Below are 26,858 nucleotides of genomic sequence, written 5' to 3'. Positions count from 1 at the left end.
CGTGTCTAATCCAGTTATCGCTAGCAGATTTTGTTTGTTTTGGGGGGAAAACTCAAGCCCTTATCACTTTCCTCCTTTTCAAGAAGGGTAAGAGACAGCCTACAGCAGAGTAATAGACCCAGGCAGCCTCCTTAAGCCAAGTTTTCTTTTCAAGGGAAGCAAAGGTTGTCAGGTATGAATGAAGCAGAGAGAAGACGGACAGACCATTTCAGCAGCAGCCTCCTAGGGGAGCTGCTATTTTAAAAAGAAGTATGAAATGTGAGAGACATGCCCTGAATGTGTAACTCAATTAATGAAACGAGTAGTTGGAAAAATGAGTTAGCCGTAACTAAGGGTGACAGGGTTTGGGCAGGAACCTTGCTGGCAGAAATGGTGCTTGCTTTTTCCTTTAATTAAGGGAAAGTCGAGTATCGGGAGGATAGAGAGATACAATCGCTCTTACACACTTAGAGTGTTAAAAATACAATCCTTGTATTTGTTCTCATCTCAGAAGCGCTGGGCTCGGGCTTTGTTACCTATTGGATTTCAGGAAGGCTGACTTGAGATGCGGCGTTGCCATTTCCTGGGCCCTCGCTTTTTTTTTTTTTTTTTCTCCCGGCGCCGGCAGCCAGATCCTTTGTTGTTGCCTCCTCTGCATTCAGTCTCCCTGGCCTCGCACCTCCAGACAGTGTGTCGGGGGTTTTTCCCGGTCCTTGCGCCGGGGGCTCCAGGGGGTCGCCTTACCCGGCATCTGCGGAAGGACCGCTCCGACCCTCCCTGGAGGGGTAGGGTGTGTCCGGGCTGGGACCGCGCCACGCCGGGAGCGGACCCGCTTTTGTGTTGCTGTCTGTCTCTGCAGCCGCCCGACCCCGGGCGGGAGGCGCGCGGGCCGCGACCCCCGAGGAGGCGGGGCCTCGGCGGCGGGCTCCGCCTGGTGTGCATTTCACGGCCGCGGCCGCCGCCGCCGCCCTGGTTTGTTCCGATACTCCGCCCTGCCCGGACCGCGGTCCCCCGGAGCCCAGGACGCCGGACGCGGCTGCCCGCGAGCGTTCGATGGCCTCCATCCCACCCAGCCGTGCTCTGGGCTTCCCCCCCAGCTTGCTGACTTTTCCTGGTTAACCGCATCCTGGAGCGGCGCTTGGCAAAACTCAGAATAAAGCAAGGGGGGGGGCGGGAAGAATACATTCGATGCACCCGCCTGGGTCCCCCAGAGTTGGTGAAGGGACGTAACCATGTCTGAGTCGGAGGAGATAAGTGAGTTTGGCTACATCATGGAATTGCTGGCCAGAGGCAAGGTAAGTGCTGGGGCGCTCGGTGTCGCGGCCTGGGACCCCACCCTGGGCGCTACCTGGCCTGTCGTTGTGGGCGTCCCGGTCCCTTCCAGCGCCCGTGGAAAGCGGGGGCTGGAGCCCCGGGTCCGCGCTCCCAGCCAGGGCGTCCCAGCAGCTGCAGAATGCAAAGTAGCCGCCTTTTCTTTATCGCGCGGCATCTTTGAAATGAACCAAGGGGACTTGGCCAGCTGGGCGACTGCGGGGGGCTCCCGGGAAGGCGAGGGACGAGAGCTCAGCTCGCGGAGATGGACAGGAGGGTGGGGCGTTGGCCGTGGGGGCATTCCGCGACGCCCCCAGGGCTCCCCACGCGTGGTGACTTCGAGTGGGTGACCTCGAGCATCCAGGCACGAAGCGGGGAGAGGGGCTCGGACTAGCAGGCTAATAGTCGGGAGGGCGGGGTCGGGTTCAGCGCGCAGGGCGACCGTATAGCGGGTAAATAGGGTCAGAACCCCAGTTGGCATGGTCTTGGCGTTTTCAGCCCTTCTTCCAGGTCTCTAGCCCCCACTGCCCCGGGCCGAGAATACTGCAAGCAGCCTGCCTTTGGAGGGGAGGGGGGATGCCAAGGAGCCGGATTTCAGCCCGGCACCTGTCCGGGAGCGGCTTCGAAATCGTGGCTGGCGCCGTCGGTGGCACCTCGCGACCACGCCCGCGGCCAGCCCGGGTGGCGCCGCGACTCGGCAGGCCTGGCGGGAGGCCGGCCTCCGCGATGCATCGGAGAAACTATCCCGGGAGGCTCCTAAGTGGTTTGCCGGCGGGAGGTGTCGGGAAATGCAAAGGCTGCCCCGGGCGCGCTCAGCCAGGATTTGCAGCCGGGGGAAAAGCGAAAAACGGCATCTGCGTTTGCCCGGCGCACCTGGAGTTTCGAGATAGTGCCGGCACGGGAGAAACGGACTTTCCTGCGTGCGGTCATCAGAAGCAAGGATGATTCTGCAGCTCTGAAACTTTAGGCTCACACCTCACCAACCACAACTCCACTAGGTTTTAGCTTCAGGGCGGCGAGTCCCGCGGCTCCCGGAGCTGCGGAGCCGGTTAATGCACTCCCAGATTCAAGTGTCCCCGGCGAGCCGTGCGCCTCCCGGAATTCTCTCTCCTGCTCTGCAAACACGGGATATACTCGGAGGAAATAGAATGCTTATTCACATTTCGAAGATGGGGTCTGTGCTTCGGGCCACCCCTGCCATTTGCACCCCGGGATCAGAAGTACACGTGGAGGACCGGTTTTCCACTTTTCTTCCGACCCTGGTCTCCAGCCTGCACCCGGAGGGGCCTATCGCACAGGCGTGGGGACACCCGGGCCACCACATCCAAGCTCCTCGTCGCCCCAAGCAGCTTCCCGTTGGCCACCCGCTGGGACTGCGGTGCGTGCCTCAGCCCGTTCCACCCTCCGGAGGACGGAGCCTGAGGAAAGAAGAAGGCCAGAAGGAAGCGCTGGCTCAGAGGAAGAGGTTTGCAGCCTGAGGGTCAGAACGTGGCCTTCTAAAGCGCTCAGCAGGACCATGGCTGGCCAGGAACTCGGGGTAGGGGTGGGGAGGAAAGAGGATGCCTTTTGTTGATTACAAAATAAATGGACCACTGTGGATGGGGCCAGCAATGGGGTGACTGAGAGGTGAGTTCAGGCTTGGGGCACTGAGTCTTCAAAGTAAGTCAGAATTGCGCTAGTTATTGTAAAGAAACAACAAAACCAGAATCAACTGGCTTCCTCCGCTGAATTTCTCCGCCTCACTCAACAGGCACTCACTGGCTGACTCCCTGGGTAGACACTCTCCGCAAAGGGCCTGCCGCAAACTTGGGAGCATTCTCATGAGGTTGGAAAGCAGGCTCTCTGTAAGAACTGAGTTCCTCCCTCTGCCTGTTTTGATGGGGTGGGGGGTTGAGGAGTTGCCTCCTAACCGTTTCCGCTCAAGTTTATTCCCTGCCCACTCTCCTCATACCTCCGCCCCCACTGCTTTTAAAACCCTCCTTGTGTGTGTGATTGCACAGGATTAGAACGCTGAATATGTCTCTCAGTATTAGCCAGGGACAAGCAGAGCTTTGAGACTGACGCGCTTTATTTTCCTTTGAGAAGTCAGGTTCCACTTTGTAGCTCAGGTTTGTAATGTAAAGGATAATGTGAAACAGCTCTAAGGACGCCAAGCCCCCTGAGTTAAATTAGGAGAGCAGAAGCCCATAATCTTCCTGCCCCCTCCCCTCCCGTCCTCTCTTCTCTCCTCCTCTGCTACCCTTCCCTTCCTTTCCTTAGAAGTCCAGACCAATGGGTTGACCATCACCCGGATTTCTTTCCCTTTTCTCTGACGGCTTTAAAACTTGATGAAATCAACACGTGCTTGTTGCATAACAGCCAGACTTTACAGAAAGTTTTACAGAGTGAAAAATGGAATTTCACTCCCACCTCCAAAACACCGCCTTCCCCAGTGGTAGCAGGTTCTCATGTGTCTATTTCATGTGAAATTAGCTTATTGTGTGTTCCCTGAATGTGGGGAGTGAGTCTTTCATCTTAGGGTAACCTAAAACCCACATGGCAAACTTGATCAACCTCCTTGATCAGCTTATATTACTGTATTGTGATGATGACTTTAATATTTAAAGTCCACAGGGGATCTCTACCCTTGTGGTCTTTCTGCTCGTCAAACAACACCCTTATAAGTATAGTTAATGCCTACGGTAATCCTCAAGAGGTTTAAAAATCAGCGTAAATGGACTTCCTTATATTTCACCATCATTCTCGAAGATACTTTTTGGCCTTTTGTTTCTTTTGTAGCTCACCTCTTTGGACTAAAAGAGACCTTTTCAAATCTGTGGCCAGTATCTAGGATTACTCAAAGCAGTGTTTTCAAACTTTTGGGCTCTAGAAGGATTTGGCTTATTAATTTTTTTTGTCCTCTTTATTCACCTTTTCCCTTCACACCATCACACCCTCCTCTGGAATCACCTAGTGAAGGTTTATTGATGAGGAACGTAGAAGAATTTAAATTTAATATACCTCTTTATATTTAGACAATTTAACATCCTTGCATTTATGTAAAGCTAGCCAGAAAGTACTTGTTCCCTGTAGTTCCGTCGTTACTGTTCAGAGACCTCCAAGGTGTGCAGTAGTTTGAGCAAAATAAAAGAGGCTTTGGAAAGCTTTCATTTAACTCTGGTAGAGGAACAGGCAGTGATTTCGTAATCTGGCGATTATTACTTTTAACTTCGAACATCTCTGAGGCATAAAAACTTCAAGAACTTTCACAAACACAAAATTTACTGTAAAGCAAGAAGATACTTGTAGTCTGAAAGAATTAGATTTAGAAGATCCTCGAATCTAGACTAATGGAAAGTCTTAAACTTCTCCTGGGACTGAAACAAAAATACCAGCAAATGATCTGTTTCAGAGGGCTCAATGGGTAGGTGCTCACACAACTGAAATCTAAACTGGGTGATAATACTAAGGTTGGGTCCACTGCAAAGTATTCTTTAAATTTTTTTTTTTTTTATATCTTGGGATCGGGTGAAATGCATGTGTGGTGGGGGGTAGAAAAGGCACACAGAAGACTTAGACTTCAGCAATATCGTTTGAAACTAGCTAGTTTCGTAAATATAATTTTCCTCTGATTTTTTTACCATATTGTTCAAAAGATTAATTTGAAAAAAGAGTATCTTAAACTACTTAGGCAAATAATGCTTAAATCATATTTTTTATGCAACTAAATGACATGTTGTATTTTCACCTGTGGGAGGGCAGGGCAATAGGGATGCTCGAGGGAGACCCAAGTTTGACTCTCAAGGCTCTTGGGTATCTAGTCATGTGACCCTGCAGGTGTTACTTAATCTCTGCGTGGAGGTGGAGAGCCCTTGTGGTTGTCACATGGCCCCTCTGAAGGGAATCATACCTACTCCCAGGGTTATTGCCAGGATTAAATTAATATTTTATGCAAAATTCCTCATACTGTTTTTGGCACATAGTAGGTCCTCAATAAATGAAAGCTATTACATCTAGCTGCTATGACAGCAGTGTTGGGTTTTGAGACACCCCTATCCAAACTGTGATTATTAACAAGAGGACATAGGAAGTTCCAGATAAAATACAGGACGTAGAATCACATTTGAACTTCAGATAAACAACAAATAATTGTTTTAACATAAATAGGTCCCTTGCAGTACATGGGGCATACTTTTAAAATTTAATTGTATTCAAATTCAATTAATTAACATAGAGTGTACTATTAGTTTCAGAGGTAGAGTTTAGTGATTCATCAGTTGCATATAACCCCCGGTGCTCATTCCATCAAGTGCCCTCCTTAATGCCCATCCCCCAGTTACCCCATCCCCCACCCCCCTCCCCTCCAGCAACCTTCAGTTTGTTTCCTATTGTTAAGAGTCTCTCATGGTTTGTCTCCCTCTCTGATTTCATCTTGTTTTATTTTTCCCTCCCTTCCCCTATGCTCCTCTGTTTTGTTTCTTGAATTTCACATATGAGTGAAATCATAAGATAATGGTCTTTCTCTGATTGACTTATTTCTCTGAGCATAATACCCTCTAGTTCCATGTTGTTGCAAATAGGGTAAGATTTCATTCTTTTTGATGGCTGAGTAATATTCCTGGTGTGTGTGTGTGTGTGTGTGTGTGGTATGTATATAGCACATCTTCTTTAACCATTCACCTGTTGATGGACATCTGGGCTCTTTCCATAGTTTGGCTACTGTAGACATTGCTGCTGTAAACATTGGGGTGCAGTTATGGGGCATACTTATACTAAAAAAATGCATTATGTATCTGAAGTTCAAGCTTATCTGGGTGCCCTGTGTTTTTGCTAAACCTAGCATCCCCAAGTGTAGGAATAACGTGTAGTCAAAGGGGACTGGCTGATAACCTCTAAATATTGCCAGTGTGGTTCCCCTCAAGGTGGATGGGGGACCCCTTTGCTCACCAGTGATGCAGCCAGCACACTCCTCCCATTAATGGAACTCCTGCCAGAGCAGTACTGTGTTCTTGTCATCAGTTTTCAAATTACTGGTCTGGGGCTACTGTTTAGTAAGTAAATGTCTACTGGATTTTCTCTTAAACAAACAGAAGCTTCAATGTATAAGGCTTACAAGACATCACACATTCATGTAAGAAATGAGAGTCTATAATCGTGTTCAACTGAGCGGAAAGACTCTTAAGTGCCAAAGGAGTTCAGAGTCAGGGGAGCTGATCAAGGAAAACGAGACCAATGAGGGAGAAGACTCTAGATCTGCAGCTTGAAAAATGAGTGGGATTTGGTGAGGCAATGGACATCTGAACTTCCGGCCTGGCGAGACTCCTCTCCCCTGAGGTTGTTCCCATAGAAACACTTTATGACAGGTGAGCTTGGCCTCTCATAGGCTTGGGTCCGTAATTGATATCTGCCATTCATTGTCCTTCACCTGTAACATCCTGATGCCAGCAGTATAAACAGCACATGTGCCCAGCTACTGGGAAACCCTGTGATTTACTTCCTTGCCTGCTACCTTGTCCCCCCTAAGTCCAGGGGCTCTCTTCATTTTGTACCCAGGTTGTCCAATGACTAGGAGTCCCCAGCAGGGGGCAACATGTGGGAGTATGTGGCCAAATCGCCTTGATAGGACTTCTTGTTGAGGACACACTAACAATGGTACCTAGATCTCAGACCAGACAGATCAAGAGCCAGGGGTGTCGCCCAGCACTGACCAAAATATGCACCATGGTTGTGAGCAGCTGACTCTGCCAGGAACTTAATCTCTTGTTGGGTATTAGGAGTCAGTATGGAAAGAGACCAGGTCAGTTTAGCGAGTAGTGGATAGCCTAAAGGGTAACAGGTTTACCTTTTAAATGTCAGTTAGTGAACACTTAATGAGCCGCCCCTTTACCAAACCTGAATGGGTGTGGGTGTGTGTGTGTGTGTGTGTGTGTGTGTTGGGGGAGTGGCAATTGTTGGCGGTTGAAGTAGGGGGAAATTGACAACATCCTTCCCTGACCTTTTGGACTTGATGAAATAGACAGATGCAAGACAGCTCATGCCTCTGTGAGGGAAGAGCAATTAAGCAACAGCCATGAGATAATGTAGGCAAGAGTGTTGAAGGTCCGTGCAGTAGCTGGGGGCGGTGATAGGTGCAGAGTAAGGCTTCCTCGTGTTGAACACTGACCTGTATTTTTTCTTTTTAAAGATTTTATTTATTTATTCGACAGAGATAGAGACAGCCAGTGAGAGAGGGAACACAAGCAGGGGGAGTGGGAGAGGAAGAAGCAGGCTCATAGTGGAGGAGCCTGATGTGGGGCTTGATCCCACAACTCCGGGATCACACCCTGAGCCCAAGGCAGATGCTTAACCACTGTGCCACCCAGGCGCCACCTGACCTGTATTTTAAAAGAAAGTCTTGGAAGAGGAGGTGCTACAATACTCCAAACTAGGAAGGGGTAGGTACCAAGGGATAGAATGTGCAATGCCAATTGGGAGAATAATTAAAAAAAAACAAACAATACAGATGGCTCACGTCATCAGTCTTCAGGAAAGAAGCGTGGCCTTCCAGGCCCTCAGCGCTATACTAGACTCATTTTGTATTATTGCAAGTTCACCAACCCTCCTGTCACCCTTGTCCCCCAACACCCCAACATTCAAATACGTTCATTCACGTGCATATATAGCCCTCCCTGTTATGGTCCCACACTAAGCTCCTTGTAGTGTAGGACCGTAGCTTACTCAGCCCGTCACAAATGGAGCTGTAGGGACAGCGATACCCATATGGAAAGTCATCTGTAAATACCTAATTGTTAGGCTGTTATTGTAATCTAGGCACGGGAGCGGAGCAGGCTCAGGGTGGGCAGGGGAATTAGCTGTGAGGATGAGAGAGGATAGGATCTGAGAAGAAACAAGAGGATTTGAAGGCTGACGGAGGTACAGGGGAAGCAGAGAGGAGGATTCAAAAAACAACAACAACCCCCCCCCCAAAAAAAAAAACTTAAACAAAACCCAAACCCATAGGATTTTACCTTAAGGAACTGGGAAGGATCTTGGTATCTTTGATAACGGGGAAGCTGGTATGTATGCATGTTGAGAGAAACTGATGAGGTGACTCAAAGCCTGGCAACCAAAGGAGGTAGAAATGACTAGAAGTGGGCAGAATGATTTAGAATGGTGGTTTACATATCTACTCTCTTCCTACCAATACAGCCCTCCCCCCTTTTGCTTTTATTTTATTTTATTTTATTTTTTTTTTTTTTAAAGATTTTATTTATTTATTCAACAGAGATAGAGACAGCCAGCGAGAGAGGGAACAGAAGCAGGGGGATGGGAGAGGAAGAAGCAGGCTCATAGCGGAAGAGCCTGATGTGGGGCTCGATCCCATAATGCCAGGATCACACCCTGAGCCGAAGGCAGATGCTTAACCGCTGTGCCACCCAGGCGCCCCACCCCCCCTTTTGCTTTTAAAACTTTATGGGTTAATAGTTTAAAAGAATATGGATTAAAACGTTTATGGATTAATTATGTAAATTGAATTAAAAAGTTTCCAGAAGTAAAACGTGCACCTATCATAAAGTGCAAACACTGCAATACAATGTGAGTGAAAAGTCTTTCGCACCTGATTCCATCCCCTTCTCTCCAATCCTGTTGCTATTTTTTGTGCTTTATGTCAGAGACTTTTTTATTTACTTACTTGCCTATATAAGCTTATATGCTTGTCTCATTTTTTTTTTTTTGGTCAAAGTGGCAACATAGAGAATCCGTATGGCTTTTTATCTTTTTAACACGATGTTTTAGAAATTCCACTCATCAATACATTCACTTTATTTTTTAGTACGTTCATTTTAACTGCTGGTTGTACATCATGGATGATAGTTTCTATAAATAAGGTCCCAACAAGATCTTTGTACACCTTTTTGTGCACACATGCAAGTCTTTCAGTAGGAAAATTCTTAGAAGTGGAATTGCTTAGTCAAAGGTATATACGCATTTAAAATTTTTGATAGGATTTGCAAAAATTCCCTTCCAATAAGCTGTACCAAGCTACAGTGTCACAAAAAAGCTTAACTGTGCCTAGTTCGCCCCCCATTCTGGCCAAGTATGTTAAGATTATTTTTGAACCTGGAGAATCAGGTGGAAAATGCTATCTCACTGAAGTCTGATTTACATAATGGGAGGAGGGCTTTCAAATTTATTTTCTGCCAAATATTGTCTGTACAAGTTTAATCTTTAGCTCATGTTAATGAAGCTTTCTAATCTCTTTTACTCAGTTAACTAGTTAGTTTTGGACCAAAGCACTATTCAGGTGGGCTGTTGTGAGAGCAGAGGGCAATAATTTAACCCACAGACCAGTATTAAAAACAAACACTGATATATAATGCTCTTTAATGGCTGATTCTTTTAATAACTATATGGGAACATGGTGTGTACATGATACATGTAACCAAATTATGCAGGCATTTGTTATTTTCCTCGTTTCTCTCCAGATTAGGGTGCTTCAGAACCTGTGGGAAGAAAGCAGCCTCAACTCCAGCACGTGTGGCCGCAGAGCGGGCATTAATCCGGATCAGAATAGTAAGGTCATTGCTCACTGGGCAAGGCCCTCACTCATCCTCTCTACACGTACTCAGCTGTAAACTGAGGGCATTCCATTAAAGACGAATGCTACGGTCCCTTGCCCTTCTTAAGTCCTCACTGCTACACCATGATTTAACTGCCGGGTTGGAGAAGACGTTACCAATGCTGACCGTAATGTGGGAAGACGGTGGAACTTTTCACAGCCACAGACGTCTCCCAAATAGAAAAATGACAGTGAGCTTCATGTCACAACCTAAACGGGATTCCCTGCTGCAGCTGAGGTCCCTTCACCCAGCTGTTTGGGGCTCCCGTTTTCTCTGTGTCTACGGAAGGATGGAGTCAGCCGGCCGGGAAGGCAGTGGCGTGGTCCCATCATACGGCTTCCAACCATCCCAGGTTAATTTGTTCTCGGTTCGCAGTGAAACGAGACACGAGAAAGGCACTTGACAGCCGTAGCAGGTGAATCTGGCGCAACTGGTCCCTGAGCCGGCCAAGCGCCGAGTGGGTGCGCGGGTGCAGCCGGAGCAGCCCAGGACCCGCGGCGCCCATTTGCCCTGCGCCCCCCGTCCCCAAGGGGGCACCGCAGGGCGGCTCTCCGGGGTGGGGAGGGGCGCTCCCGCGTCGTCAGCTCTGGACCCCAACCCCGCGCCACTTGGCGAGAACGTGTCGTGCGCGACAGCGCCGCGCCCTGGGGTGTCAAAGCAGAAGCGGAATACGTGTGGTTGGCGACCAGTCGGGGATGTGAAGTTCACCCGACGAACTGGGCTGGAAGAGAAGGAGGAAAAGCTGGGCGGAGACAGGGACCCACCAGGGGAACCCCCGGCCCGGGAAGGGGTAGAGCGGGCGGGGTCTCGCGGCGGTCGCCTCCCCGGCGTGCGGCTCTGCAGCGGTGGGTGCGACGGCTCCGGGAAGGCGGCCCGGGCCCGCCCTCGCCCCTGGCGGCTGTCTGGAGTCAGGAGATGGGCCTTGAAGGTGATGCCTCGCACCGCGCTTCGCCACAGCCCAGGAAAGGCAAAATGAAGGGCAGCCCCGCCGACCGCTCCACCCGGCCCCGCCCCGGCACCGCCCTCCACCTCCCCTGCCCCCTCGCTTCCGCCCCTCCCCAGGCTTCCTACCGCGGCTGGTGGCGACGGCGGCGGCCGCCCGCGAGGGGGCGAGCGGCGGAGGGGGCGGGACCCAGGGGGCAGCGGCCGCAGCGGCCGCGGCGGGTCTCCGCGCGGCCGCCCGCCCAGCCGCAGTCTGCAGGAGCCGCCGCCGCAGCCGGCCGCGGGGCGGGATTCCGGGGCCGTCGCAGGGAGCGCAGCTCGGCTCTCCGCGCTTGTGCTTTTGCCCGCCCCGCTCCTCGCCGCGTCGGTCCGCTGGCCGGGTGCGGCTGATCAGCTCGCCCTCCGGCTCCGAACCCAGGCTCCACGGCCGCCGCAGGGACCCGCCCACCAGACCCTGCCCGGGCCGCCCGTCTGCCTGTTTGGACCCTGCCGTTGATGACACCTGGCAGGAGGCTACCATGGAAGGGGATGGTTCCGACTCGCTGGTGAGTGGGCCACAGGGGCCGCCGCCTCACGCTTCCATGGCGGCTCCCCGGGGCCCCCGGCGCTCTTTCCCCTCCGCCCTGAGCCTGAGGGAGCGTCTCCTCCTGAGGAGCGAGGGCGGACGTGTGGTGGCCCCGCTTCCTCTTCGCCTTCCGCGCCCCGGGTTCCGCAATCCGGGGCGCCCCCTTTCTGCCCCTCAGAGGGCTGGACCCCGGGTCCCCTGGGCCCGCGAGAGGGCACCCATCGGGTGCGGCGATCGCCCACCTAAGCCCCTCGGGGAGTCCGGGCGGGGCTCTTTCCTGGGGTCCGGGCTGTAGAATTCATTCGCCTCGGGAGTCGCGTGTCCGTCGCGGCTCGGGGCGCGCGTGCCTCGCGCGTGTCCGGCCGCCCCTTTGTCCCGGGGCGTCGTGGGGCCGGCGCTCCGACCCGGCTCGGCCCCCCCCCGCGGGCGCGGCCCAGGCCGGCCGGCAGTCGCCGCGAGCCGAGGCTCCTCCCTGGCTTTGCCAGCTCGCGCGCGGGAGGCGGGCTGGCCCTGGCAGCTGTCGGGGTACAAGTGTTTTTGTTTGAAAGGGTCGGCTCTGCAGTTCTTTCCGACTTGGTAGTTCCCCGTCGAACCCCGTTGATTTTCAGACAGCTTGATTGTGGGGGCCGCCACATCACCTTTCTTTCAATCAGGTGGTTTCCCTGAGTGGTTCTGGAATGAAAACTCATTTTTCTTTTGGGTGAGAATTATTTTCTATCTGCCGTGGTTAAAAAGCTTATGTCCTGCTTTAGGTACAAGGAAGGTGGAAATGATGTGAGATCTTCCGCTGGGAAGTAAACCTTCCATCAGATGGGAATCTATCTATCTTGGCCATTCAGAACAATATTATTCTTTGAATCTATTTTGGACATCCAGAACAGTATTTTCCTTTGAATTAGGTGTCAAATCCTTTGTGAGAAGAGATAGGATGTGAATATTCTGTTTTCTTTGCCGTGAATTGTGAAGTGTGGCGATCTTCCAAATTTAATAAAATCCTGAGACGATGTGGGCTTCTATGAAATATTTATTGAATGATGCAGCAAGAAACACGTCAAAGACCATGGACAGTGATGAAGCCAGTAGCATGTAGTGCTATTTTCGGGGCTTATTAAAGCACTTAGTGTCACTGTAGTGGGAATAGAAGAGCATACATTTTTATTTAATTAAAATAAGTGAATTAATTCAATTCCAATTTTTCTGTGGAGCTCTAGTAATTGAAATGATGGTACACGCCTAGGAGTACTTTAAAATTGGACTGTAAAGCTGCAAGAAGGCTGAATAATAGATTCATAGCACCTGCAGTTTGTGGGGGGAACTACATATGGAAAGGATGGGAAAACGAGTGTGAGTTCATCAAGCCTTTTTGGTTGTGATTAGAGACTGAAAGTTTCTCATGGAAAAATAATGGAAGCCTATAGTACTGAGAGCACTTATAATGGTGCTTTCTAGTCCTCTCCACCCTTTCAATATTGATCAGGTGCTTTTAAGTTAACCACTTTGCTAGGCAGCAGGAGAACCTCAAGCATTTTAGCTACATTACAGTTGTAGCATATGAAAATTGGTCACATTTAACCTAGAAAATTGCTGATGATTCAGCTTGTAAATAGATTTCAAGGCGGCTTCCATGAACATACTGGCTAACCCAGTTTTTTGCCAGCTCTTGTCTGCCCCAGAGTTAGTGTGCTCAGGAGGGACACGGTCTCATTCTCAGGGTGCTGTCATCTTAGCTTTTATTGAAGTCATGATTTTATTCACCCACTAAGAGCTTTTGATTCTGATTTCTTTTCCTCAAGGTTACCATTAAGAATATCGAAAGAGAGCTCATTTGCCCAGCATGCAAGGAGCTGTTTACCCACCCGCTGATTCTCCCTTGTCAACACAGTATCTGTCATAAGTGTGTAAAAGAACTCTTACTGACACATGATGACTCATTCAATGACGTGGGATCGGACAACTCCAATCAGAGCAGTCCTCGACTTCGGCTCCCGTCCCCTAGCATGGACAAAATTGACAGAATTAGCAGACCAGGTACGTGGTAGAAGCTTGGGGTCTGGGAGTTTCAGCGCTATCTGTGGAAGGGAAATTTTTTTTTTTTTTTGCCATTGTTGCCGGTTGGTCTTTCCGGGTGAATAAATTAAAACTACTTGTAAAGGAACCTTTCCCTCTTTTCAAATGTCAAAACGAACTCCTGCTGTACCTGGTATGCTCTTAAAGTTGGATGTTGAACACCAGCTTGGTGTTAGACGCCTGTATTTTAGGGGGTTTTCTGACCCTGTGGGGTCCTTTATATGAGGGATGAAATAACGGACCATGAAAGCACTTACTAGGGAATCCTCTGTCTACAGTAATCTGTAAATAAATATGCCAAATTAAGGGATGAGACTCCAGAATGACTCTTCCTAAAAGGCTTTTTAGATGAATTATTTGCTGTCATTTGGTTCTACCTGAGGATTTTATCTTCTTCAGCCATTTTAAATCCATTTTTTTGGAATTCAGGATTTTAAATATCAACTAACTAGGGGTGGAATTCTGTAGTAATGATGGAAGTAGATCCAGATGTTATGGGCATATATACCAAACCTTTATTATACAGCCAGAGTTTAACTTGTTTCCCGTTGGGGTGGTATTACTTTCTTTCTTCTGGACAGCCACTGCAGGAGTAAGTCGTTAAGCGTCTGCTTTCTGCTCAGGGCGTGATCCCGGCGTTCCGGGATCGAGTCCCACATCGGGCTCCTCCGCTGGGAGCCTGCTTCTTCCTCTCCCACTCCCCCTGCTGTGTTCCCTCTCTCGCTGGCTGTCTCTCTGTCACATAAATAAATAAAATCTTTAAAAAAAAAAAAAAAGGAGTAAGGTAGATCAGAATTAATTTGAAATCCCAGGGAACAGGGCCATTGGGAATTTCAGGGCCAAAATCAGCAGTGAGGACCAAGGGGAGGCAGAGGTTTGGGTAGAACTCTCTCAGTGTCACGTTAGGCACTCGCTTCGTTTGGAGGAGAGGACATGAGTGGCCGTGAGCACCAGACTTCAGGGCTTCCTTTCTGCCCGGTTTGGGCTTGGAGGTTTTAAGTTTGATCCTTTAGGCCACTCTGTTTATTTCTCCTCTTGTACCATAGGAATAATTTTTTAATCTTATATATGAAAAAACTTAGTAGAAGAGAGTCTCCTTCTCCTTATTTGCATTTAGCAAATGCTGTCTTTTTTGGTCCACCCTGTGATATGGAATCTCATCTTTATGCTCCGTCAGACAGTGGATAAGAGTGGATTGGATCTAAGAGCCATATTATGCTCTTTTAAAAACATGTATTTTTCTTTAAATGGTAATCACGAATTACTTGGAAGCTATTTTGCACATAAAACAAATTATAAGGATATACTAAAAAAGGAGCATTAAGTGACTGGGGATGCAGGGGTTATGAGGTCAGAGAGGATCATGCTTATTGTGAAGTCATCACTCATATGTTTCCCTGCCTGCCAGGAACTAGCTGGTACCTGGAGGGAGGGGCGGAGACAGGTTTCAATAGCTTGAAATTACCTACCAGAGAAAACAGACATTCTGTTGGTAGATCCTCATTGGCTAGTTAGGGACAGACCCCCTGATTGATTGACCAAGGAAATTCACTTTTTGTATATTAATATTTAGCACAGACCATTCAAAGGAATTGTAGTTACGTACTAACATTTCTATAATTAGACTGAGCTTATATATATATTATATGAAATCCTGTATCTTATGTGGGCTTCTAATCTTACCATTTGGTTAGTATTTATATGTGATTCATATGGAGTTTGGAGAGAAATACAGATGAATATATAATTAACTAGGTGAAATATGGTTAACTGTTTTTAGGGGCTCACCTAGATAGTACTTGATGGATGTTTAATAAATATTTGTGGAGTGGTTGTTGAATGACAAACGTCTGCTACAGGATTTCTACAAAGCATGCCATGATGGCTTTTATTCAATAATAGTGGCATTTTTTTCTCCCCCAGAACAAGAGATCCATTCCACCATACTTTACACCTTCTAGATCAGAAACAGAATTACGGAGAAGTTCCTCCCTCTCCTTTAGGAAGAACCCTATCAAGTTGGATCCTGTCCTGAGAGGGCGGGGAGTTAGAAAATCTTGAAGGGCAATTGCAGGAAATAAAAGCATATTTAACTTGGAGAGGGAGAGACTGCACGATATGATGGCAGTCTTGTGAAAAAGAAACTAAACTGGGTATCTCCAACAGCAGGTTCCAGATCAGTGAGCGAACTAGGAATGCACATTTCAGGTTCAGCACGGAAGAAAACAACCACAGGCTTTCCAAAGATGAGATTGTCAGCCCCCTGTCCGCAGAAGTGTTCAAATGCGGGGTCAGATTTAGAAGCTGCAGGGAGCAAATACATTAGGGAAGCAGGCCCCAGGCATAAGAAATACAGGAACCTCTTTAATTTGACTACTTTGATACACAGACAGTAAATAGTCCATTTTCCCATCAACTCAGCTGCCATAGGAAGACCAGCAGCCCAGCTGTCAGCCACCAGCAGACTCCAGGCCTCCCCTGTTATGAGACAGCAGCTCAGAGTTCGGAACTGGCTACAAGGATGGACGCCTTGTCTACCCAGGCAGTAGCCACGTGGCACCAGTGCATTACCATATGGGTTTGGGGGTGCCAGAAGTCAGATTTACTGCCCCCCCCCACAAAAACCTGATAGCATTTTTGATGTGTCATCTGTCTTTTAAACATTGGCACTTAATTCCAATTATTTAAAAACCCCATGCCAGCTCCACATAGGTTAGGGCAGCCACAACACATCTTGGACTATGACCCATCCAGCCTTTGGGCCATCGGTATTTGAAGCCTTTGTTTCAAGCAGTGGATAAGTGACTGCCGCTTGCAGACATCGTAGAGGGGATTTCTGCCTTGGGTGGTAGGTCGTTGCATGTCAACCACTGTATCTTCTCCAGTACTGAAGTTCTCTACCTTGCGTTCATTTGCATTCATTCGTTCAGCAAATATGTCATTTACCTGCTGGTTGCCAGACATGGCTAAATGCTGAAGAGGAATGAGCAAGATAGATCGGTCCCTCCTTTTTAAGAAGCATACAGCCTGGCATTGTACAGAGCTTCATAGTTAGAACACAATCATTCATTAAGAAGAGCAGACAGAGCAAATTAATAAATACAAGTAAAGCACTCAGAGGGTGTGGAGGCTCCAAGTATAGTAATCATTCCTGGAGCCTTTTACCAAATGCATGTGGATTTTAGGATTGCCCTCCTTCTCACGATAGCTGTTTTAAATTAGTAGAGGTGATTATATTACAAATAGAATGCCACCCTCCATTTATGGGGCATTTGCCTCTAATTTTTCTTTGGAGAGATTCAAAGAGAAATTCATAGGGAAGCAATGTCCCTCCCCCCCCCCCCCCCCCCCCCCCCCGCCGCCCCTTTTTTCCTGGCAGATTTCTTTTTCTATTTTTCCTCATTTAGACATACTTGGGAAGGAAGTCCTATTCTGAGCAATTGGTGTGGGAGGAGTAGAATTCTAAAAATTAGTTTTGCCACCGGCTTAATAAAGGAATTAATCAGACCAGGACTGTCCAGAACGGTAGCCACTAGCCACGCGGGGCTATTGAGCACTCGACATGGCGCTAGTCTGAGCCGAGATGTGCTGGAAGCATAAAATACACTCCGAATGTCAAACACTTAGAATGAACGAAGCATGAACTACCTCTAATAGCTTTTATCTCTGTTACGTTTTGAGGTGAGGGTATTTTGGTTATATTGGGTTAAATAAATAACAGGTATTTTAAAAAATAATTTCACTTGTTTCTTTTTCACTCATCTGGCTCCCGGAACATTTTAAATGGCAGATGTGGCCGATGCCATTGGCTCGCATGGCCCTTTTGCATATCATTGCCTTGGAGATTTGACAGATTTGTACAATAAAAGGGTGCCTTGAAAGGAGAGTAGGGTTTGTGTACAACGACACTGTAACACATTCAAATATGTAAAAATAGCCATATTACTGTACATTTTGGGGCACACGTATGCACGCTTTCCCCACATTTTGTGTTTCTTTTTGTCGGGAAGACAACAGTCCCTTTTAGCAACGTTTGTTCACAGGGTTGATACACATCAGTAAAAAAATCAAACAAAAGCTGCTTGCCCTTGCTGTGTATTTTCAACAGTTAGCAGAAATACAATCGTGGTCACCTACAGATCTGCAAGCTAGAGTTTGGGCCTCCTAGGGGCTGCCCCAACCATGGTCCATTCTGAACTCCAAGGTGAGCTCCCCGAATGCTGCCCAGCCATGGTTTCACAAACGCCACGTGTGCCAGGGAAAAACACGTTCTCTTCCTGGTAACTCAAGAATTGTGTTGTGTATAGGACACAGTCGCTGCTTTGTGTTTTGTTAACAAGTTGTTAATCTTCTCTTTGAAATTAAATTCTAAATCCAGCTTTCTGTTCATTGTTCACAGCGTCGCAACGGAGATCTTTGGGGTGGAGAGGTAGAACGCTTTATTGCTTGTGTGGCCGCACACAGTGTAGTGTTAGAGTTCAATTTAAGAACCTCGTATAGCGTCAAGTTTTTAGACATCAGTGGTCAAGTGTTCAAAATTTCCTCGAAAGGGGACAAATTGGGCTGAATGACTTAAAGGTCAACAGGACTAAATTTCCAAGCGAGGTCTGGTGTTTTTAAAAGGGAGCTCCCATCACAAATGCTTCCCTTTTGTCCAACTGCATGGCAAGATATTTTTGAAGAAAATGACATACCCATGTCGTGAACCTTTTTTTTTTTTAAATAACCTTAAAAAACCTTTCCATTTACTCAGTGGAGCAAAGCTTATATTAACGGCCATCTTGCCACCTTGGGGAGGTTAAACGAGCCAGTATTTTCTTCTGCATTTAAAAATTTGCTTGAAGGCATTGGCAATTTTTTTGTATTTAATAGTATAATCTTCGCTTGTTTTGTGCATATGGTGTCTTTCCTCTGTGAATGGTCTAAAGTGTTTGAGTTTTAACATTGAGGTCTTACCCCTTTGTGGGTAAATAATGTACTTAAAAAGCATTTTTAGGCTTTCCAAAGTATTTGACTCTGGGAGAATGATGGGCCAACTCTATCTTATTAAAAGGATTTTTTTTTTTTTTTTTACTCCAGTTGACCTTTAAATTAAAATTGGCTACTTTTTTGTAGAATGCTGGTGATACCTTCTATTTTATTGGACAAAATAAACACCTGAAATGTTATCCCTTTTCTGTCTTCCTTACCTTCTTCTCTGCTTGCCTCAATTTATAGATCTTACAGTTCCAAAAGCCGTATGTCATCCTTTCTCTTACAGGCTTTAGGGAGTCCCTGAGAATTTTCAGTGTTGAGATTTAGTAAATAGGTGGAAAGGTAGGAGAAGTTTGCTTAAAAAAAGTTCATTGCTTGTTTCCTATTTTTTTATTCAGACAGTAGTTGAGAAAAAGGCTTTGCAGGTTGAAAATGCTCATTCATACTCAAAAGGTAATTGTAACTCGTAGGCATCGGATGGTCAGAATGTGCTAAAAGAAGCATCAGCCCATTGGGAAGCACCTAGAAGCCCAACCTGAATGTCCAGCATCGAGGGAGATAGCCACTCCCTGGCTGGGAGGTAACAGAGGGGAAAGAGCTTGTAGAATATGGGAGAAGAGTGGAGGTTTTGAATCCATTCTGAATTGACTTGGTTTTGAAAGACCTGATTTTCTCTTTGATATTTAAACAACAAAACACAATGCCTGAAAGCTCATTTTGGGGGGAGATTTGCTATGAACCTATTTGAAGATTTTTTTCCAGATTCTTCATTTTGAAATTGTGTCATGATTTATACTTGTTTAATCTGGCTTTGAGGTCACGGGATATGGGGAAAAGAATTGATTCTGCAAGGTGACAGTATTCAAATAATCCACATATATTACTGGCCCCATAAATGCAGTTTGACGTATACAATTGCATTGCTTGGCCTGCATTGCTTCCTTCCCTTTCAAAGTCATCATTACTTTTCTTTTTCATTATGTCATGCTATCCAGAGTATTATCCAATGGAACATTCTACGATCATGGGAATGTTTGTTTGACCCTGCACTGTGGAGTGTGCAAGTCACTGGTCACATATGGCTCTTGAGAATTTGAAATGTGGGCTCATGCAACCAAAGAACCGAATCTTTAAATTAAATTTAGAAAGTGACATTTGGCTAATGGTGGCTGTAGGAGACAGCATACCTTAGAGAGTAAAAAGTTGACTCTTACATTTCATTCTTAGTTCCACTGTCTGGATTTTTTTTTCACTAGGTTTACTTCCCAGAATATCCTTAGATCTGTTGTGTTCCCTTGTTGCCCTGAACGTATATTCTAGCGTTCGTTTTTGAAAAGAACGGTGGGAGTCCAAGACAGATGAAGTAAAACATAAATGCTTTGGCATTCACAGAAAAATGGGAGACTTTTTTTTTTAATGATCTGTTTAGGAAAGCAACTGAGATCTATTGACTTAATATTTTGTCTGATTAGGCTAATGTGATGCTTTACACCTTATTTTTGTTATAAAAATAAAAGAGGTTTACAGAAAAGGGACAAAACATCTTCTTTGAAATTTCTGAACATGAAGGCCACAATCTGGGTGTCACCAGTATGTACGTTAAAGCATGACTTTGTTGTCGTGATTTGATTTGGTTTGATCCTGTTCCTTAAACTGATCACCACCTTCAATGAATAAAACCAGCAGTAACCCATTTTTTTAAAAAATATTGTGGGGTTTCTCCATTTTGATTTCTATCACCTGGGTCACGTGGGGAAGCATGCAGTTAAATGTGACTTTCCATCTGTTTGAACTTGACCACTGCACTCTATCACTTCCAGAATTCTTTGGCTTGTCCCCTCGCTGAATGAAATTTTCATTGGCATGTGTCTCAGAAGTGGCTTTGCTGCTTATTTCGTTATATATGCCTGCCGTGTTGTGAAATATCTTGGACTGTTGCATGTTTTGAGAATTATTATAAGACTGTATTTTATGTAGAGTTTTCTAATTTTTACGGGGCGTTTTTTTTGTCATGCTTTTTCTTTTTTTAATAGGTTTAGAAATGTAAAGGTAAATGAAGATCTTAAAAATACTCTGCATGTTTTCTGCATAAGTAATTTCGGGGGACCCAGTGCCACTCAGCATGCTGTAGAGTCATTTCAAATGAATAGTACTGGGGGCCGATTGCTAAATTTTCCCTTCAGTGATATCACACCAGCCCTCACTGAAGACAGTCTTTTCAGTGGTGATGGTACTGTGCCAAGGCAATATGAACACAGCTGTTGAAAGACCTGTTCTAAATGTGGTATACTAAGTTTAGCCATTCGTGTTTGGTCTGGATCCACGGCAGAAGGAAGGAAGGCTTTAGGTTAGGAAGTTTATGTTTACAGTTAGGGAGTTACTTTGTGGGAAACCAAGACTGTGTCCTCTCAGCGTAGATTTCCGAATGAGAGCAGGGACTGTGATATGCATGCATTTAGGCTGAAGGGACAGCCCCAGAGTCTCATGAACCTGTGGGTAAGGACGGTCACGTCTTGGTTTCTTGATCTGTGCAAATCGGGGAACAAAATGTGCTATTTATGGTCATTCACTGTATTATGTATTGGAAAATTATGTATAATACTTTTTGGGTTAACTTGTGGCTAACTGAATGAAGTAATTTTAATGATTCTTTTTTTCAGGTCATAAGAAGCTACTAAATGGTTGGTCCCTCTTAAAGTCACTAGCTTCTAGGTCTATGGATGAGCTTTTCACTCTTTGATAGATGGCACTCAATTAACTAATGATTTTGCCTACCCAGATAAAACAATACTACTGTGGGAAACCCTCTTTTGCAGTAGTTTTTAACCGTTTTGTGGTCACAGATTCCTTTGAGAATCTGATCAAAGCTATGGATTGTGGAACCAGAAAATAGGCATAGGTATATTGATGGAAAATTTTGCATACAGTTTCAAATAGTATACAGAGCTATTTGGATCTTTCTGGAGTCTGTCCATGAGGTACTGGGTAGGGACTCCTGTCATTTACATATGAACTCATTTCCTATCCATCAGCCAAGGCTGTGTTCATTTAAATGGAAACCAAATTACTATGGATATGATATATAGAAATAACTATACATGTTAATGACATAATTCAAAAAAATCCTGACCCTGTGTAGTATTGTATTCTATGTTTGTCCATATATCTATCTATCTGGTTTGATACGGCTTTTGTATGGGCTTTACTATAGATTTTCCTTTCCTCTTTAATACCTATTTAATAAGTTGGGCTTGTCTTTTGCATACCAAGGAAAAACAAGCATTAAGCCTTTCCAGAATTCAGACTGATTCAAGTGGAACCACGTTGAGTGTTATTTCGGGGGGCGGGCGGAGGGGGCGCTATATCTGTAGATCTGTCTCTTTCCAAAACATCACGCCTTTCTTCTTCATTCTGTTCGTGTTCCCACTGACGTAACTAAACAAGGACTTCCAATTACACAGGCTGGAAGCGCGGTTCCCTGACCCCTAGGACAACCACTTTTCCTTGCCCCGGCTGTGAGCATGATGTGGATCTTGGAGAACGAGGAATCAATGGTCTGTTTCGCAATTTCACTTTGGAAACTATTGTCGAGAGGTACCGGCAGGCAGCCAGGGCGGCCACAGCCATCATGTGTGACCTCTGTAAACCACCACCCCAGGAGTCCACGAAGAGTTGCATGGACTGTAGTGCGAGCTACTGCAACGAGTGCTTCAAAATTTACCACCCCTGGGGTACGGTGAAAGCTCAGCACGAGTACGTGGGTCCAACTACTAATTTTAGGCCCAAGGTAAGAGAAGTTCTGATTGAGTTAGAATATTCATATTGCAAAAGGAGTTATTACGCGTCCAGAACTTGACAGCAAGAATGGAAAGAACTTGAAAAGCCTATAGAAGAGGGGCGCCCGGCTGGCCCGGCCGGTAGAGCATGCGACTGGATCTCAGGGTTATGTGTCCAAGCCCCCCGTTGAACGTAGATCTTCCTATAAATAAGTAGGTAGATAGATGGTTGGTTGGTGTTCACGGATGGCTGGTGTTCATGAACATAGAAACCTGTATGTTAAAAAAATAAAATGAGAACTTAAAAAAAAAAAAACAAGCCTGTACACAAAATTATGGCCTGGTATCTGGAGTTATTTCGTATGTGGCTAAACACCCCCTCACAGCCTAAAGGCAATATTCTGGTTCTCTGTGTTGCAACACCCTGTAATGCAGCACAATACACAAAGGGTCGTCGGCTACCTCTGCAAACAGAGGAAAGGCTGAGTTGCCTCGGAGGTACTCTCTAAGATTGAAGAGGTGGTGAAGTTCAGAGCTTTTGTGCTTTAATGGGATAGTCTGCCTTCGGCTCAGAGCGTGATCCCGGCATTATGGGATCGAGCCCCACATCAGGCTCCTCCGCTATGAGCCTCCCTCTTCCTCTCCCACTCCCCCTGCTTGTGTTCCCTCTCTCACTGGCTGTCTCTATCTCTGTCAAATAAATAAAATCTTAAAAAAAAAAAAATGGGATAAACCCATAGCTGTCTAAAAGATTTGACTGGGAAACATTTTTCTGACGTCTTTAGTTTGCTAAACTTGTAGTAGGGACAAATAACAGTAAGTACAGCTTAATGTTCTTTTTTTTTTTAAGATTTATTTATTTATTTGAGATAGAGCAACAGCGAGAGAGCAAGTGAGAGAGAGAGTGCGAGCATGAGTGGGGTGGGGGTGGGGGTGGGGGAGAGGCAGAGGGAAAAGCAGGCTCTCCACCAGCAGGGAACCTGATGCGGGGCTCGATCCCAGGACCCTGGGATCATGACCTGAGCAGAAGACAGATGCTTAACCAACTGAGCCACCCAGGAGCCCCAACAGCCTAATGTTCTAAAGCTTGTGGATAATGTTTATATAATATCTGAAGTGGAATTCACATTTCTTAAATGTTCCAGGTAATTTCTCTAATAATGCTCAGAAGACCCTTATGCATTGTTATTTGCCCTGCTTTGTGACTGAGAAGCAGAATGTTTGGATATCCTCATTTATGCTGCTTTCTGATTTAGATAGATTTAAAAAGAAAAAACCTAATAGATTCTTTTGATTAAAGATCTCATTCCTTCCGACTTAGTAACTTGTGTGAGTATGAAAATCTATTTACATTCTTGAGCATAAAACTTTGCTCTTACTTTAACTTATAGTAGAAAAATTGGGGATGCCCAGATAACTCAGTTGGTTAAGCGTCCGACCCTTGATTTCAGCTCAGGTCTTGATCTCAGGGTCGTGACTTCGAGCCCCGCATTGGGCTCCATGTTGGATGTGGAGGCTACTTAAACAAAAAAAAAAAAAGGAAAAAATTCTAAAAGTTATCTTGATGTGAGCTGAGTATTTTTTACACCAAATATATGTGTGTGTATGTGTGTGTGTATGTGTGTATGTGTGTGTGTGTATATATATATATATTAGTGTGTGTAAGTAAGCTCTATGCCCATTGTGGAGCTCAAACTCACTGTGAGATCACAAGTCACATGCTCCAGGGACTGAGCCAGCCGGGCGCCCCTGTGACATTGCACTAAGTTGGGCAGGACTGGTAGATTAAAACAAAAGCAGCCTGTGCTTCCACGCTTTGACTCTTTTTTCAAACTATGTCAGTGTGGCAGTACATTTATCAAAGAGTTTTTAATCCCCTGGTATGTTCCTTATCTCATTTTAAATGCGCCAGGTCACAGACCCATAAAAATTTACGACTTCAACTTGGTGCTTTAATGCCTCTTTTAGAAGATTAATTAAATTGATTAATACTATTCCATTATGAAGGAACCTATGATTATTAAACGAATTATATTAGACTTGGGTTTTTAGGATTTAAAACCCACGAAATCTTGAGTACAATTTTTTGAGTGTAAATTGCAGGCTTATTCTACTTACAAATACAATAAAAGATTGGTAAGAGAGAACTGAAGAGGTAGGAGTAGGTTATATTGAGGAAAATATTGTTTTCCTTAAATAGTGTTATGCCATATAGTAAAGTCCTACAAAGTTGTCCCTTATGGAATATTTGCCTATAACTTTGAGTTCTTATCCTTCCTTGCAGAAAGCCAAATTTTATAATTTTATTTAAAGTGTAATGGCTTTGAAAATGAACGTAACACCATGTGTTAACTATACTGGAGTTAAAATAATAATGAATAAACAAACGTAATGGTTTCGAGATTGTAGAAACTTGGACATGCTGGAAAATTTGCATTTTTTTTTCCAGTTGTTTTTCTCCCGGTCCTACACATTGGTATTAGGACTTTTCATATTGGACGTTTTCTTTGTGTCTTGATATTATCAAACCAGTTGTGGTTGCTGAAAGTCAAAACTGTTGGAGCCATAGACAACTTTCTGATTTCATTGCCACACTAGTCTAAAGGAATCTTCTCTTTCTTGCAAATGAAACCACTTAGTTCATGTACAATTTCAAACATACCTATGGTGATAGTTTACAGAGTAAATAAGAAGATAGAAACTTAAATCAGGAAAACACAGTTCTGGGAAAAAAAAAAAAACGAAAGAAACAGTTCTAAATTTGGTCAATGTGTGCATGATTAATACATAAAAGCAAACATCTGGAAGCTTGTATCAGAAGGCGTTCCAAGGCTCCTTAGTAGCAGATTGCTTTTTTTTTTTTTAGATTTTATTTGTAAGTAGTCTCTGTACCCCCCGTGTGGGTCAAGCTCGCAAGCTCCAGATCGAGGCGCATGCTTTACTGACTGAGCCGGCCGCCCCCCCTTAGTAGCACGTTTCTTATGAGAATGGTGAGGCCATGGCTTCCCTTCAATTGTTTGTTACGGTACCTTACAAAAATATTGGTCACGTCATTCAGATTTGCCTAGTCAGTGTGGCCAGCAGGCCTTTCTGGCTGATTCAGGGAGTAAGTCCGATAGGAATGACATTTTCACCATCTTACCACCAAGTTTAAGGGCAATAACATCAGATATTTAATGGACTGTTCGAACCTGAATACACCAAATGCTTTTACCCTTTTTTTTTTACACTTTTATTCACTTAAATGACTTTATTTAGTGATTTTGTAAAGGGTGTCTTTGTACTTTGGGACTTTGAGTATCCTGCAAGCTCCGAGGACCCTTAATTACACCTTTATTCTGCACTCAATAGATCTTAATGTGCCCAGAACATGAAACAGAGAGAATCAACATGTACTGTGAATTATGTCGGAGGCCAGTCTGTCATCTCTGTAAGTTGGGCGGTAATCATTCCAATCACCGGGTCACCACTATGAGCAGTGCCTACAAAACCTTAAAGGTAGGATTGGTGTGTTTGGGGAACTAAATTTTGAGTCTTTATAACTCTGGTTTTACCTTATGCCTTTAACTTTCTTTATAAAATCATGGCTTGCCCTGTGGTCTTGTTTTACCGAAACGAGTCAACAACGTAAAGGGTCCCTCCGTGATCCACTACGAGGTGGTTAGTGTGTTTGACTCGGCAGTCCTTGGTCATACTGATGGGCTAGTTCTGAAGAGAGGGATGAAGGCCACTCCGTGATGATCCCCACTTGAGCCCAGTGCGTGCAGTTGAGTGTGTGTGTGTGTGTGTGTGTGTGTGTGCGTGTGTGTGGAAATGGCACCCCTGTTGAGTGTGTGTGGAAATGGCACCCCTGTTGAGTGTGTGTGTGGAAATGGCACAACTGTTGAGTGTGTGTGGAAATGGCACAACTGTTGAGTGTGTGTGGAAATGACATGCCTGTTGAATGTGTATGTGGAAATGACATGCCTGTTGAATGTGTATATGGAAATGACATGCCTGTTGAGTGTGTGTGGGAATGCCACACCTGTGGAGTGTGTGTCTGGGAACGACACACCTTGAAGGATGGTAGCCATGTGAAGACACTAGATTCCTGTTGCTTGCCTGTAGAAATAGTGGAAACTTTATTTACACTAAGGGTGTGGTGGGACCCTTACCAGCTAAAACTGAGTTACTTCCTGTCTCTGAACCTTCTACACGGACCTTTGAAAACTTTCAAACCCGATCCATAATCTACAACAAGGTAGGCAGTGGTATAAAGCTATTTTTGTTTGTTTTATTTTTTTCTTTCAAGTGATATCTTCATTCCTAAGTCCACCACCCTTTTAATTAGTTTCCTTTCTACCGTTAACAATATGTACATGCCTTTTGGGGCCAAGATCTAATTCTTATTTACCCGCACAGCTTTGTCTTTTGCATTTGATATGTCTGTCATACTCAGTCTTTCTTTTACTTTGAATACGTGGATTATGGATATAATCCTTTCATTTTTCCTGGTCTACTAATGCTGTCATCATTACCAGGTCAGGTTTGTAAATTCTACCTTGTTGGGCAGTGGATACTTCTATGCTTTACAGATATTCTTGAGTTTTCTTCTAATTGTGTGATTAAGTTACCTAAAAACAGTGTATCCCTTTTGGGTCTTGTTTTTAAGCTTTTTTTTTTTTA

The 26,858-nt window shown here is 45.5% G+C and overlaps 2 protein-coding genes across 2 annotated transcripts in view; both read left to right on the top strand.

Moving 5' to 3' along the window:
* The first annotated feature begins 781 nt into the window (after window positions 1–781).
* Window positions 782–10,057, top strand: LOC109489970 (E3 ubiquitin-protein ligase Trim36-like). The gene is given in 2 exon segments (XM_019801869.2): window positions 782–1,272; window positions 9,960–10,057. Coding segments are annotated over 2 exon segments (159 nt in total). The 5' UTR covers window positions 782–1,211.
* A 989-nt stretch (window positions 10,058–11,046) lies between these two features.
* The window catches only part of TRIM36 (tripartite motif containing 36), a 37,250-nt gene continuing 21,438 nt past the window's right edge, over window positions 11,047–26,858 (top strand). Inside the window, exons 1-4 of the mRNA XM_002921319.4 lie at window positions 11,047–11,356; window positions 13,170–13,404; window positions 21,879–22,204; window positions 25,545–25,691. Coding sequence (XP_002921365.1) covers window positions 11,330–11,356; window positions 13,170–13,404; window positions 21,879–22,204; window positions 25,545–25,691 — 735 coding nt within the window. The 5' untranslated portion in view covers window positions 11,047–11,329. The remainder of the gene's footprint in view (window positions 11,357–13,169; window positions 13,405–21,878; window positions 22,205–25,544; window positions 25,692–26,858) is intronic.

This window comes from Ailuropoda melanoleuca, chromosome 3 (assembly GCF_002007445.2).
Source record: "Ailuropoda melanoleuca isolate Jingjing chromosome 3, ASM200744v2, whole genome shotgun sequence".
NCBI lineage: Eukaryota > Metazoa > Chordata > Mammalia > Carnivora > Ursidae > Ailuropoda > Ailuropoda melanoleuca.
The sequence above is the reverse complement of the archived record's forward strand: the minus strand, read 5'-3'. Positions and strand labels throughout refer to the sequence as shown.